The sequence below is a fragment of the Castor canadensis genome, chromosome 11 (assembly GCF_047511655.1).
Source record: "Castor canadensis chromosome 11, mCasCan1.hap1v2, whole genome shotgun sequence".
Lineage (NCBI taxonomy): Eukaryota > Metazoa > Chordata > Mammalia > Rodentia > Castoridae > Castor > Castor canadensis.
Genome location: NC_133396.1, coordinates 107,149,638 through 107,164,112, shown reverse-complemented (window position 1 = coordinate 107,164,112; position 14,475 = coordinate 107,149,638). Strand labels below are relative to the sequence as shown.

The 14,475-nt window shown below is 42.5% G+C and overlaps 2 protein-coding genes and 2 non-coding genes across 4 annotated transcripts; 2 read left to right on the top strand and 2 right to left on the bottom strand.

Moving 5' to 3' along the window:
* Positions 1-713: 713 nt before the first annotated feature.
* Positions 714-2,833, top strand: Snapin (SNAP associated protein). Its single transcript, XM_020166293.2, has 4 exons — positions 714-905; positions 1,233-1,279; positions 1,650-1,768; positions 2,270-2,833. Exons 1-4 carry the CDS (start codon positions 763-765, stop codon positions 2,369-2,371), a joined length of 411 nt encoding a protein of 136 aa, XP_020021882.1. The 5' UTR covers positions 714-762; the 3' UTR covers positions 2,372-2,833.
* A 152-nt stretch (positions 2,834-2,985) lies between these two features.
* Positions 2,986-11,530, bottom strand: Ilf2 (interleukin enhancer binding factor 2). Its single transcript, XM_020166292.2, has 14 exons — positions 11,414-11,530; positions 10,921-10,980; positions 10,617-10,659; positions 9,824-9,928; positions 9,206-9,283; positions 8,748-8,850; positions 7,515-7,580; positions 6,651-6,767; positions 6,111-6,189; positions 5,481-5,568; positions 4,349-4,410; positions 3,953-4,067; positions 3,641-3,731; positions 2,986-3,492 (listed from the first exon to the last, which is right to left on the bottom strand). Exons 1-14 carry the CDS (start codon positions 11,416-11,418, stop codon positions 3,332-3,334), a joined length of 1,173 nt encoding a protein of 390 aa, XP_020021881.1. The 5' UTR covers positions 11,419-11,530; the 3' UTR covers positions 2,986-3,331.
* Positions 8,045-8,151, bottom strand: LOC141414284 (U6 spliceosomal RNA). The gene has a single exon (XR_012439346.1). It is a non-coding gene; the product is annotated as a U6 spliceosomal RNA (small nuclear RNA).
* A 210-nt stretch (positions 11,531-11,740) lies between the features above and the next one.
* Trnam-cau (transfer RNA methionine (anticodon CAU)) lies at positions 11,741-11,812 on the top strand. Its single transcript has one exon. It is a non-coding gene; the product is annotated as a tRNA-Met (tRNA).
* Positions 11,813-14,475: the final 2,663 nt, after the last annotated feature.

Below are 14,475 nucleotides of genomic sequence, written 5' to 3'. Positions count from 1 at the left end.
CAGACCCTGGTCTTACCAAAAACAAGTACAAGACTTTGCAAGGTCTCCCAATAGAGGACTGAGGTTTCTATCTGCGGAACAGCACGGTGATTTAAAAGTGTTTTCCCTCCTTATTCCTGAAGATAGATCTTTAGACTGCGTGTCCTGTTCCCTTCATTTCTATGGGTCCCTTACTCATCCTCCAGGAGCATTTCTGCACCACACCCTCCCCCATGCCCTGGGGAATTATGAGCGTAAGGGACAGATGCAAACTGGAGCCAGGCCAGTTTTGCTCTGGTTATTTTGCAGATAGGGTCTGGTGAACCATTTGCCTGGCCTGGCCTCAAGCATCAATCCTCCTGCTCTCAGCCTCCCAACTAGTTAGGATTACAGGTGTGAGCCACCACTACTCTTTAGAAACAAAATTATACCATGAACACAATCTAGTTTTCTTATAAATTAACATGGGAAGGCTATGTGCAACTGGGGATATTAGCTCGCACTTCCACTTTTGGAAAAGACAAAAAGCATGCAATTCAAAAAGCGGTTCGTCCAGGGCTCCTGAAGTCTGGGTTTGTTCAAAACCCGGCCCTCAAGGCCTACGAAGAACTACAACTCACAGAGGGCTCTCCGCTAGACCCTTCTTCCCGCCGGCCCTCTCAAAACTCCATTTCCCATCAATCCCGGTGCCACATTTCCCGAGCGCCCCCTCGCGGCGCACTTCGGCTGGCTCCAGTTCCCGGCGGTCTTCGCGGCAGGTTCCGGGCGGCAGGACAGTTCGTGATGGCGGGGTCTGGCTCCGCCGCTGTGTCCGGGGCAGGGACCCCGGTGGCTGGGCCCACAGGCCGCGACCTCTTCGCCGAGGGATTGCTGGAGTTCCTGCGACCCGCTGTGCAGCAGCTCGACTCCCATGTCCACGCTGTCAGGTGCCGGAGAGGGAAGGCTGGGGGCGGGGCCTTTCGAACCTGCTTTGTAGGGCGGGGCTATGGAAGGCGGAGACATGATGAGTTCTAGTTCAGACTAAGAATAAATTTGAAGGCTGGGGCGTGGCTCAAGTGGTAGAGCGCCTGCCTAGCAAGCGCGGAGCCGGGAATCCAAACCCCAGTACCGCCAATAAATAAATTTGAGGCCGGGGGTAACAATGGGAGGCGGCGCGTGGGCGCGTTGAGGCTGGCATGTCCCAGTACTTGAGAAATAAGACTTCGTTTCCTGAATTCCATTAATTGACCGTGTAGTCTTGCACCTCTTTCCAGGGAGAGCCAGGTAGAGCTACGGGAACAAATTGACAACCTAGCTACAGGTGAGTGAGCATCCCTAGATACCCAGAATTCACTTTCAGGACCCTTATGTTCAGGGACCCTCTGGGCCGGGTTTCTCACGTTAGAAGATGAGGACTGCCAATCCATTCTTCCTTCAAGGGATGTCTTAGGACAAAGCACGAGAGTGAAAGACGGGCTGGCGGAGTGGCTCAGGTGGGAGAGTGCCTGCCTAGCAAGCGTGAGACCCTGAGTTCAAACCCTAGTACTGCTTTAAAAAAAAAAAGGGAATGAAGGAAAGGTGTCTGTGACCCAAGAGTGTTTCCCATCCCTTTACTAGCACACTTTCACTAAGAACGAGAAGTAAACCATTAGCTAGATGTTTGTTGCACCTTCTATTCCCCCCCCTCCCAGAACTGTGCCGAATCAATGAGGATCAGAAGGTGGCCTTGGATCTTGACCCCTATGTTAAGAAGCTGCTTAATGCCAGGCGGCGGGTTGTTTTGGTCAACAACATTCTGCAGAATGCACAGGTAAAAAAAAAAAAAGTTCCTAACACCAGTGATTCTTTGCCCTTTATAAATCTCAACACAAAGCCACCCCCCAAAATATTTCGCAGTACTGGGGCCTGAACCCACACAAGTTCTCTACCACTTGAGCTACAAACCTAGCCCCCAAGTTCTTAAAAATGGGGAAAAGGGAGTTGCTAACTAGTATCATAAACTCAATTCTCAATATCCAGTTACTGTCATTTATACTCTTAAATGTACTTTAGAAGACTTAGGATTTTTTTTGCGGTACTGGGCCTACACCTTGAGCCACTCCAACAGCCCTTTTTTGTGATGAGTTTTTTTGAGATAGGGTCTTGTGAACTATTTGCCTAGGCTGGCTTTGAACTGCAATCCTCCTGATCTCTGCCTCCTGAGTAGCTAGGATTACAGGCCTTGAGCCACCAGTGCCCAGCCCTAAAATTCTTTTTTTACAATAAGTCTTTCACAGCAGTTTATTAGATTCCAAATCTTCCTGTCTTGTAGGAACGGCTGAGGCGGCTAAATCACAATGTTGCCAAGGAAACAGCTCGAAGGAGAGCAATGCTGGATTCAGGAATTTATCCTCCTGGTTCCCCAAGCAAGTAACAGAAGATGAGCCTGTGACCTGAGTAGCACAAGTACTGTTCCCAGCAGCTTTGTTTCAACATGAGAAGATTCCAGGAAACAATCCCTATAGACCTTGGGACACCAAAAAGGCAGCCCTATGGTTGGTTTGAAGCACTTCATTCATGTAGCAACCCCAAGAAGCCTGTGTACAGCAGGACTCAGGTTCCTAAAGCTCTTGCTTCCTTCCAAAAATAAGCCTCTGCATTTTTTAAAAGCTGCGTATTTGAGGCCCACCTTTTTCATACCTGATTAACCAGAGCAGAGCATCCTAGTTCATACCTAGTTGTCTGGACTTGGGCAACTTGTCCTCTACCTGTGCTTTCTTTTTCCCTTGTTTACAGAGGATTTAGAGGAGAAGACAAAGTCAAAGTGAATGACTTCTGTCCACCCTCTTTTGTTGATTGCACTAGCTTGAATCATTTAATAAATGCTTAAACAGTATCTAGTATTTACTCTGGTATGCGGAAAGATTTAATTTGAATAGTTTGAGATTATGATCTTAGTATTTATAATAAAATACTCAGACATAATTCTCAATGAAAAGAGTATAGAAAGTAAAAAAGATTGCCACATCCAAGAAAAACAAAACCAGGAACCCTACTAGGAAGTACTTTAATCGTTTTTCTTAGAAAAAAAAATTCCAGACACATAACAGTTCACATTTCAACAAAGTTGAGAGGTTCTTTAGGAGTTGGGAATTCTAGAGGATTAGGAAGAAATGTCAGTATCCTGCTTTATTATCATGGATGGCAGGGGTCATAAATGGGAGACATCTGGCTTCTAAGCCAGTTATCAAAACAGAGGAATGACATTTTTATACAGTCTGTTTTCCTTCTTACTATCTCCACTACCCCACAGAAATGCCACCATATAAAGCCCAGAAGCAGGTGGCTTAGGCTCCAGCCTTCCCCTTGGGTAGCAAAGGGAATGAAGGGAAGGTCACTCCTGAGTCTCCATGCTTTCCTCTTCTTCCCCTTGAGGTGGTTCTTCTGTATTCTCCTCCTCTTCCTCACCTTCCTTCTTCTCAGGGGGCTTCTCATAAGCCTTTTCTGAAGGTGTCACTATCACTCCATCCCAAGTAGATATTTCAGAAGCAAGATCTAGAAGAGAAAAAAAGGACTTCAGAGAAATAGCCCAGCAAACAAGTGATCATATGCACAGTAGAAATATTAAGACATGTGAGTAGTTACAGCTTCCCTATAGATCAGAATAGCTTAAGAAACCCCTGACCCACACCACAGTACTCACAGCTGGCATCACCCTCCTGGCCAAGGATCTTCCTAAAGCCACCATGTGAGAGAATTCGAACCAGAGTCTGAGCTGTGTAGCAGACCATGTCCTAAGGGAGAGCAAGGTGGGCATAAATTAGCAAAGAGAATAAAAGTACTTGACTTAACTAATATCCTTGTGAAAACCATGAGAAGACAAATTTTAATCTCAAGACCAAAGTCCTTGGAGACCTCCACATCTCTGACCCCGTAAGACCATATTCCTTTAGTCTTCTGACCCGGAGTATTCAAGAGTGGGTCTGAACAGACCATTTCTTAGCTGTTCTAATACCTGCTGTTCCAAGGTCATGACCGTGTGTACTCTGAAGTTGCCACTCTCACAGGGATCAGTGATACCCACTGAACCTGGCAGGAACAGTCCTGCAGCCAGAATCTGCAAGCAACGCCTGAAACATAGGGAGGTATTAAAAGTGCACAAAATAGCTTATAGCCCAAATCTAAAGAAGCATGGTGTAGTATGAATATGGAACACTGAAACCTGTTGAAGCCATTTGAAGAAAGAGGGAAAAGGAAGTTGGGAAGGGGATAAGACAAACCGAGTATGTTGTATGCATATATGGGAATGTTAACAAAAACTCCCCACCCCCCACACACATAACTATTACATACTAATAAAAACATTTAAAAGGACAGCATCTAAACGAAAAAACAAAAAAGCATACTGTACCTGTATGCCACATTTAGGGCCAAAGGCTGCCTGGTAGGGTTATTCATCACAGCATAGTGCCCCTGGAAAAGAATTAAGCCTGGTGGATGTGTGGAAACCAAAGTGACAATTCTATCTTCAAATAAACTAAATGAGAAAAATAAGACGTTGAAATACACATTTTAATGTTAAAATTTTCACATTAAAGAATTCTGAGTTGGACACTGGTGGCTCATGCTGAGATTGGAAGGATCACAATTTGAGGACACCCAGGCAAACGGTTCGAGACCATGTTCCCAAAATAACCATAGTAAAATGAGCTGAAAGTGTGGCTCAACCAGCAAAGCACCTGCTTTACAAGGCAAAGCCAAATTCAAACCAGCTGCACCAAAAAAAAAAAAAAAAAAAAATCTGAAATGGCTGCTCATTTCTCTCCAGAGTCACAATAATGAAATTATAACAGTAATGAAAACACACCAAATACTACAAAAATACAATAAATCTTTTTGATTCATTTGAATTTTTTTTTTCTTTTTCTTTTCAGCAGTACTAGGGTTTGAACTCAGGGCCTCACTTGAGGCACTCCACTAGCCTTGTTTTGTATTGGGTATTTTCAAGATAAGGTTTTGTGAACTATTTGCCTGGGGGGCTTCTAATAGATCCTCCTGGTCTCTGCCTCCTGAGTAGCTAGGATTAAAGTGTGAGCCACCAGCACCTGGCCAAGAATTTTTTTAATTTTTTTGGTGGGACTAGGATTTGAATTTAGGGCTTCATGCTTTTAAGGCAGGCAGTCTACCACTCGAGCCACACCTCCAACCTTCATTTGAATCTTACTGAATTACTTGTCTACCAAATTTTTCTTGAGGTATCACTATTTAGCCCAGGCTGGCCTCATACTTTTAACCCTCCTGTCTTAGCTGGGATTATAGGCATGCAGCTTCTAAAACCTTTTTGTTTGCTTTTCTGAGATAGGGTCTTAGTATGTACCCCAGTCTGTCCTCAAACTTAAGATGCTCGTGCCTCAGCCTCCAAGTGGAGGGATGCACAACCAATATCCAGTCCAAATTTCTTTTAAGCATCACCAAATTACTGATTATGGTAGGTTTCAGAGTAACTACTGTCAAGAGGAACTCAGATGTCCTTCTTTACTTACAAGTAGGTCGAGGATCCAAGGAGTGAGGGGTTCAAAGCCAGGAAAACGAATCCTCAAGTCCTTCAGCAATCTGATGAGAACTTTAACTCTAAATGTAAGAGAAACCCAAGGATTAAAAGCAGTGAGATCATATATTTCTAACACCTGAGGAAGAACTGAAGCTGACCATACTATTTATAAAACTATTCTCTTTTGCTCTTAATTTGGATCATGGCCAAAACAGTTCTCTGTTAGAGGAAGTACAGATGCATCCTGCTATTCATTAGTTAGAAAGGTTACCTTTTTCTGTTTGTTTGAAAAAGGTGGGTTTTTTTTGTGGTGTTGGTTTGAATTCAGGACCTTCACCTTGACCCACTCCATGAGCCCTTTTTTTTGATGGGTTTTTTCCATAGAGTCTCATAAACTATTTGCCGGGGCTGGCTTTGAACCTCAAGCCTCCTGATCTCTGCCTACTGAGTAGCTAAGATTACAGGTAAGCCAACAGCACCTGCTTGAAACAGGGTCTTAAGTGACTTGGAACTCACTAAATAGCCCAGGCTGGTCTCTAACTTAAGACCCTCCTGCTTTGGCCTCCCAAGTACTGGAATCACAGGCATGTACCACCACACCCAGCTGTTCAAGGAGACTCACGTAGATTGAGAAGCATTCTCCTCAAACCAGCGAGCATGTCGGATGGCTGCTAAGGCACTCTGCAACACCTTGATATCCACTACAAGAGAAGTATAACAGGCCAAGATGAAACATTCCTATTATTAAGCAAGCAATTCAATCCTAATGCTACAGTCCAAAAACTTGGAAAGAGGGTAGGCTAACAGCAGTTCCTTAAACCATCCCATGTTTTTTACACAAGCAAACCACTTGTCCAAAAACACTATTGCTCCCTCAAACCAAATCTAGAAACACACAAGATCCATTATTTTTTCCAAAAATCTATCCCCTCTACAAGTATTTCTGCAGTCTTTTTTTAAGTCTTCCAACTGTTTTCTTGGTCATCCTATCTTTAAAATTTTCATTACAAAGCTGGAAAATCTTCTCCCAAATATAGGGAAAAAGCAAACCTCAGGGTAAACTTAAGTATTTAAATTTCCAAACAACTAAAGCAAAATCAGCAGCAACAATACATTTTGGGTTTCCCCCATATTTCCCAGCAATGTAAAAAAAGAGACTAACAATGGAGTTCTGGGTCCAGTTTTCGGAGATTGGGTGGCACTGTTGTAATGAGAATTTTCACCGTAGCATCAGAAGAACTGATTTCAAAGCCAGTTTCATTGGTTAGCATGGTCAAAACTGAAAGAACAAAATAATCAAACACTGTTAATTCATTTTCATAAGTTTAAATACAGACAGAGGGAAAACAGTGGGAATTTTTTTCCCCTCTTGAAACATCTCACCATGTAAGTAGCCCAAACTGGTCTTCAACTAGCATTCATTCTGCCTCAGCTCCCAAGTGTTAGGATTGCAGGTATACATCACCACACCAAGCTTAAATGGTTTATTTGTTGGTAGTAGTTTTGTTGTGTTGTTTGTTTGCTTTTTGGTGGGACTGGGGTTTGAACCTAGGGCTTCATGCTGGTAAAGCAGGTGCTCTCTATTGTTTGGCACCACACCTCCACTCCATTATTATCTGATTATTTTAGAGATAGAGTCTCTCAAACTTTTTTGCCCAGGATGGCCTCACACCACAATTATGATCTCAGGTTCCCAAGTAGCTAGAATTACAAGTATGAGCCATCATGCCTGGCTGTTGTGGGCTTTTAAAAACAAAAGGCTAGAGATATTTTGAAAACAAAAATGTACAGAACTTGTCTAGCAGAGAATGGGGGGAGGAGGGACACGACTCAAAATGAGGATTTAGAATAGAACTTTAGAATGAAAATCAAATAGAATTTTGAATAGCTGAGACTCCTGTCAAAAACTTCCACAACATAAAACTCTGCATTTACTCTTCTATCTAGCTTGATTTCACAGTGTATTTATACTGACAGGACCCAGCTTCTTTTGCCGCTAAATGCATATTCAGCAACAAACTCAAACCTTCAGAAGGATCCTGTGCTCTCAGGCTTTCCACAACTTTGTTTCCCAGGGCAGCAACAGCTTCCACTAGATTGAGAGAAAAGCAGACAAAGAATGTTATAATAAATCTATTTATGTAGACTTTCTAAATATCTCTAAGCTATTCAGCATTCTCATTTCTACCCCATATTCAAGAGTACAGCAAAGGCTGTAACAGAATACAACACTTTTTTTGGGGGGGTGGGGGGGGTTGGGCAGCACTGTGGTTTGAACTCAGGGCCTCATGCTTGCTAGGCAGGCACTCTACCACTTGAGCCACTCAATCAGCCCTTTTTGTAATAGTTTGTGAGATAAGGTCTCACAAACTATTTGCCTGGGCTGGCTTGGAACCACAATCCTCCTGATCTCTGCTTCCTGAGTAGCTAGGATTATAGGCATGAGTCACCAGCACTTGGCTAGAATAAACACTTTTACAAGGGGAAGTTAAGGCCTGGGCAGAGGTTCAGGGAATAAGACACCTACTAATCTCTCACATCTTTTTAAAATTTTTTAAAAATACAGAGTGCTTCACAAATTTGTGTGTCATCCTTGAGCAGGGGCTATGTTAATCTTTTCTGTATCCTTCCAACTTTAGTGTAGGTGCTACCAACTTGAGCACTTTTATATCTTTTTTTGTTGCTGTTCACTGTACTAGTGACTGAACCCAAGACCGCACATGCTAGGCAAGCACTCTGATCCCTTAAGCTACACCCTAGGCCCTCAGATCTTTTTTCTACAGCAGGGTTTTTCAAGTCAGTGGCACTTAGGATATTTTGGGCTGGGTAATTCTTTGCAGGGGGTGGCAGGAGTCCTGTATACTGTAGGATGTTTAGTAGCATCTTTGGCTTCTATCCCCTTTTGATGCCAGTAGCACCCCCTAGTTATGACAACCAAAAAGATCAAAGTTTGAGACCAGCTGGGGCACAAAGTTCAGGAGACCCCATCTCTGAAATAACCAGAGCAAAATAGACTAGAGGCGTGGCTCAAACAAAGTGCCTGTTTTGCAAGCGCAAAGCCCTGAGTTCAAAGCCCAGTCCCACCAAAAAATAATTCTCCTGTGTCTTCCCCAGAAGCTGGACTTGAAAGAGTCCTGGGCCCCAAACCAAACTGCAGTGTCAAGACAGATGGGATGTGGGCTAGGGAGTGGTAGAGCACCTCCCTAACAAGCATAAGGCCCTGGGAGGGAAGGTTGGGGGGCGGGGGGAGAAAACTCACATGTTGGCAGAATCTTTAGTATTACCACCAGGTCAGCCACATTGTGTCCTGTAGTCATCGTTCCCTTTTTATATGATCCTACTTGTCGGACTTCTTCAATTTGCTGTCAGAAAGATTCATTTCAGGAAAATATTTAGAAGAATAATGATGTCTAATAATGATGTCGTTTTTCCCAGAACTGTTTCAACAATGCTTTTAATTACCCAGATTTGGAATCAGTAATAATGAAATCATATCCTAAATACAACCACATGAAAGCCTGGTTATATGACAGCTAGCTGACAATGATACAAATCTTGTCCCCAAGATCAGCACTACAAAGGATTCCAGAATTCCTCTGTACATTTCCATTTTAGGTTGGATTTGAATAACAGGCAACTGAAAAGTTAACAGATGAAGTCAAGGATACTTCCACACTACCAAGAATGGCTTTTCTTAGGACATCATCAAAAACTCACCACTTCAAATGTCCCTGGAGCCACAATCAAATTGTCAATCACATTGTTTATTTTTGTCACCAGAGAAAGGATAGAGGCCTGAAAAACATGAAGTAATTATACTCTAAGGTCAAAAATAACATGAAACTTCTCAGACTTTTGAATATTTTCCCTTAATCCTTTCCATACAACTAACTCAAAACTGATGTAGGGCTTTGGAAACACTTCAACACTGCTGATCTTGAGTGTATAACAAGAGAACATGGATAACATGAATAGATTTTCTTATAAAAACATAAATGCATACATAATCATTTATACATTCATCTGCCTATCTCCACCTACAATGAAAAATAAGGAGAATGCCCTATAGAATCTATTCCTGACAACTCTTGCTAGAGATCAAACAGAGGACCTCAGGCTGGCGAAGTGGCTCAAGTAGTAGAGCGCTTGCCTAGCAAGTGTGAAGCCCTAAGTTCAAACCCCAATGCCACAAAAAAGAAAACCAGGGACTCCATGCATGCTAAGCAAGCACTGTGTCACTGAACTGTAACTTCGGGGCAGACAACACTCTTCTTAACCTCACTAATGACTACTCACATTTTTAACTTTCTTAGGAAAAAAGCAAAAAGAACACACCTGTTCAGCAGAATTGGGAGCAAGGTCCTGATTCCTTTTCAGCAAGGCTTCACTGAAGGAAGTTTCATCCGGTGCTGGCTTGACCCGGGGGAAGGCCATTTCACACTAAACCCCAGTAGCACCAAAAAAAAAAAAAACAAGGATACAAGCTAGAAAAAGCCTTAATTTAACTTAAGTTCTTACTACCTTGTATTGACAGAGATACAATTATTCAGAAGATTAAAATCACGTGCCCAGGGAATTATCATTCCTACTCTGCTTGCATTGTTTTTGTATGTAAAGTAACACAGTTGACTCAAAACCCAACTCTAGGGGAGAGGGTGCACAAAGGGAGACTAGATTTGATCAATGCATGCTTCATACATGTACTGAAGAATCACACTGAACCCCATTAATGTATATATGTTAATCAAAAATAAAATTAGGGCTGGCAGAGTGGCTCAAGTGGTAAGAGTGCCTGACTAGCAAGTGTGAGGCCTTGAGTTCAAATTCCAGTGCCATCAAAAAAAAAAAATTAAGGGTTGGGGATGTAGATCAGTGGTACAACCCTTGCTTGGCACATTAAGGAACTTGGTTCAATCCCCAGCACCAAAACTAGCTACAAAAATAAATTTAGCACATATGAATAAAATAAAAATAAATAAATATAAATTTTAAATCCCAACTTCATTCATAAATCTCTTTTCCAAGTCCAAGCACCATCTGAGTTCATTAACAAGGAGAGGTTGGGCTCCATTTCTACTTCTATAAGTTAACAGTAGCCAGGAAACTCATACTAACCCAGGGTACTCACCAAATAGAAATCAAATGGAATATGTGGCACAAAGGGCCTGAATCTGAAACATGAGAAACAGTCCAAATTATTCACCAAACAGAAATCAAGCAAAATGTATACAACGCACCAGCAATTTTGGAAGCATGTCTGTCTCCGGAATGGAAGACCGTTTTCTGGAAGGTATCCTTCTTAGCAAAGTGGAGCCAAATTCACGTAGCAGGGCACCAGGAAAATGTTTCCAAACCATGCTTGGCTCTCACGAAGTCAAGTAACACGTTGCACTTCAAATTCATTTGCAAAGATGCTGAAAACTGGCACTTACCCTCCTCCTGGCCCGCCTCTGGAACCAAAGCGCCCGCCGCGGCCACGACCTCTGTCGCCCCTAGAAATGCAGATTTGAACTTGGTTTTATGGGAGCAATCGCCACCTTACCGACCCTGTCCTTTCAAACTGGCTTCTCACCATTGCTCTCAACCTCCCTACGCCAGCGGGGACCCCACGCCGGCTAACGCTTCTCCCCATTCCAAACGATACCCAGTTCCACCTCCATGACAACCTTCTCAGTCTAGACAGGGGGTGCTCCGCCCGAGCCTGGTGACACCCCCTCATCTCAACCCCAGAGACCGAGGTGTCCAACCCGCCTCCCCACTCCTGGGCCCCAACCATCCCAGGCCCGCTCCCCCGCCATCGCTGGCCTTCAAACTACCTTACCCTAGCAGGCCAGAAGCTGTCAGGTTCTGGACCAGCCGCCGGATGCATGGCCCTTGATCCTACAGCTTTTGGGGAAACCCTTCCGAGCACCTTAATACCCTTACCTCATGGTGTCCTTAGTCCTAAACAATGGAGGCCGCACCAACCGCCCCTTCCCTGCGAAGAGCGGACAACTGGAGAGGCGACTTGCCGGCGCCTCTGCCAACAAAACTCAGCGCGATTGGCTCCCGCCTTTCCCCGCCCCTGATGCCTTGGTTTACTTAGGAACCAGTAAAAAAAGACTACTGTGTCAAAACCAGCCAATAGCAAAGGGCTTAACAGTACTGGCAACAATTTTTTGAGCAAATGCTAGATGGCGCTGGGCTAAGAAGTCAGAACAATTCGGGCAGAGAACCTTCCATAAGAATTATAAGACTCATATTTGCGCGATGAGCAGAGTGGCGCAGCGGGAGCGTGCTGGGCCCATAACCCAGAGGTCGATGGATCGAAACCATCCTCTGCTATTAGGTTCTTTTTATCCTTTGCTTTCCAGAGTAATGCAAGCACCTTACATTTCTTCAATAAATACGTATTTGTTCTTCCTCAAAACTTCAACCTTTAGCAGCTGCTTTTGCCACCATCACTCCCCCCAGAATTATATTCCACTGTTGTGTGATTCATTATTAATGTATAATTTACTACCACAGAATGCATAGATCTTAAGTGTAAATGTATTTCTTCCACGTAATCACAACCCAGATTAAAATATTTGGTTTTATTTATTTATTTTTGCAATAGTAAGGTTTGAACTCAAGGCCTTGTATTTGCTAGACACACACTCCACCCCTTAAAGAGCCAGCCATTACCCCAGCAAAATAATATTTTTACACATTAAAATGTTCACTGGTGGGGGAGGGGGGAAGAAAAGAGAATGATGGAGGGAGTGAATTTAGCTATAATATATTGTTTGTAAGCACTTTTGTAAATGTCACAATGTACTCCCAGTACAATAATGTTTTAAAAAAATTTTTTCTGGTGTTCCTTTGCTTTGATCCTAAAGGCAGTAACTATCGTGATGTTGATCATCACATATTAGTTTTATCTTTTCTTGAGTTTCCATAAATAGATCCAGACTAGCCTTTCTTTTTGTATTGGTTGGGTACTTTTAATATACAGCCTCACTTTTTTGTTTGTTTTGCCTGGGCTGACCTTGAACTGCAATCCTCCTGATCTCTGCTTCTGGAGTAGCTAGGATTACAGACTTGAGCCTCTGGGGCCCAGCTTTGTCTAGCTTCTTTTGCTTGTCCATGTTTTGCATGTATCAGCAATCTGCTTTTTTTTTTCTTCTAAACTGGGGTTTGAACTCAGGGCCTCACACTTTCTACACAGGCACTCCACAAATTGAGCCAGTCCACCAACACAGCAATCTGGTTTTTTTTTTTTTTTTTAAGTAACACTCCATTATATAAATATACCAGTTTGTTTATCCATTCTCCTGTTGATGAATTCAGGACATCTAACTCATTGAAGCATGTGTGTACACACTTGGGTTATTTCCAGTTTAAGGCCATTATGAAAAAAGCTGCTCTGAACACTTGTACACAGTCTCTTGTGATCAGCCACATTCGCTTCTCTGGGCAGGTGTAGGTATATATATGTACAGAATTTAAATTCTTTATATTTTTTAAATCTCACAAAATATTAATGCTAATAGTCATGTAGATCAGGCACTTAAATTTATTACTAATGCTCTTTATTCTTTCCTGAATCTCTATCCTTCTATCTGGAATTATATTCCTTGTGCTTGAGAATTTCATGCCCTATTTCTGGTAGCTGATTCTCTTGGTTTTGGTTTGTCTGAGTATGACTATTCAACTTTTGTGGGGTTTTTTTGTTTGTTTGTTTGTTTGTTTGTTTCATTTTTTTATTTTATTATTCATATGTGCATACAAGGCTTGGGTCATTTCTCCCCCCTGCCCCCACCCCCTCCCTTACCACCCACTCCGCCCCCTCCCTCTCCCCCCCACCCCCTCAATACCCAGCAGAAACTATTTTGCCCTTATTTCTAATTTTGTTGAAGAGCGAGTATAAGCCATAGTAGGAAGGAACAAGGGTTTTTGCTGGTTGAGATAAGGATAGCTATACAGGGCATTGACTCACATTGATTTCCTGTGCGTGGGTGTTACCTTCTAGGTTAATTCTTTCTGATCTCACCTTTTCTCTAGTTCCTGTTCTCCTTTTCCTATTGGCCTCAGTTGCTTTTAAGGTATCTGCTTTAGTTTCTCTGCATTGAGGGCAACAAATGCTAGCTAATTTTTTAGGTGTCTTACCTATCCTCACCCCTCCCTTGTGTGCTAAAGCTTTTATCATGTGCTCAAAGTCCAGTCCCATTGTTGTGTTTGCCCTTGATCTAATGTCCACATATGAGGGAGAACATACGATTTTTGGTCTTTTGGGCCAGGCTAACCTCACTCAGAATGATGTTCTCTAATTCCATCCATTTACCAGCGAATGATAACATTTCGTTCTTCTTCATGGCTACATAAAATTCCATTGTGTATAGATACCACATTTTCTTAATCCATTCGTCGGTGGTGGGGCATCTTGGCTGTTTCCATAACTTGGCTATTGTGAATTCCACTTTCGTTTTTAAAGGACCTTTTCTCTGACTGTGGAATTTTAGACTGGAAATTATTTCCTTTCAGCACATTTACAATACTATTCTACCGTCCATGAATATGCTGTGAATAAAAGTTATCAATGTACTTGTTGCTTCTTTGAGTTAATTGATCCTTTTTTTTTTTCTAGTTTAAAGAAACCAGATTCCTGATCTAAACATCCTACGTTTCACCCTGATGAGTCTGGATATGGCTTTTTTTCCTTTGAAATCTTGCTTGAGGTTTGTTGAGCTTCTTGAATCCATGTCTTGGTGTCTGTCGTCCATTTTTGAAATTTCTTAGCCATTGTTTCTTCCAATATTGGTTTTATTTCTCTCCTTCTTGTATTTCTAACAAATACATGTTAAACTTTCTCCCACAATTCTCTTTGTCTCTTACCCTCTGTTTTATATTTTTCATTCCTTTTTATCCATGCTTCATTCTGGGTAGTTTCTTTCTTTCTTTTTAATTTTGGCCATACTGGGGTTTGAACTCAGGACCTCACACTTGCTAGGCAGGCACTCTTACCA

Coding starts and splice junctions, on each gene's coding strand:
- Snapin (XM_020166293.2), top strand. CDS start 763: ATGGCGGGGTCTGGCTCCGCCGCTGTGTCCGGGGCAGGGACCCCGGTG. Junction 906..1,232: donor TCCCATGTCCACGCTGTCAG/GTGCCGGAGAGG, acceptor ACCTCTTTCCAG/GGAGAGCCAGGTAGAGCTAC. Junction 1,769..2,269: donor ACATTCTGCAGAATGCACAG/GTAAAAAAAAAA, acceptor CCTGTCTTGTAG/GAACGGCTGAGGCGGCTAAA.
- Ilf2 (XM_020166292.2), bottom strand. Junction 4,068..4,348: donor GCCCTAAATGTGGCATACAG/GTACAGTATGCT, acceptor CCTATGTTTCAG/GCGTTGCTTGCAGATTCTGG. Junction 3,493..3,640: donor CCAGGAGGGTGATGCCAGCT/GTGAGTACTGTG, acceptor TTTCTCTTCTAG/ATCTTGCTTCTGAAATATCT.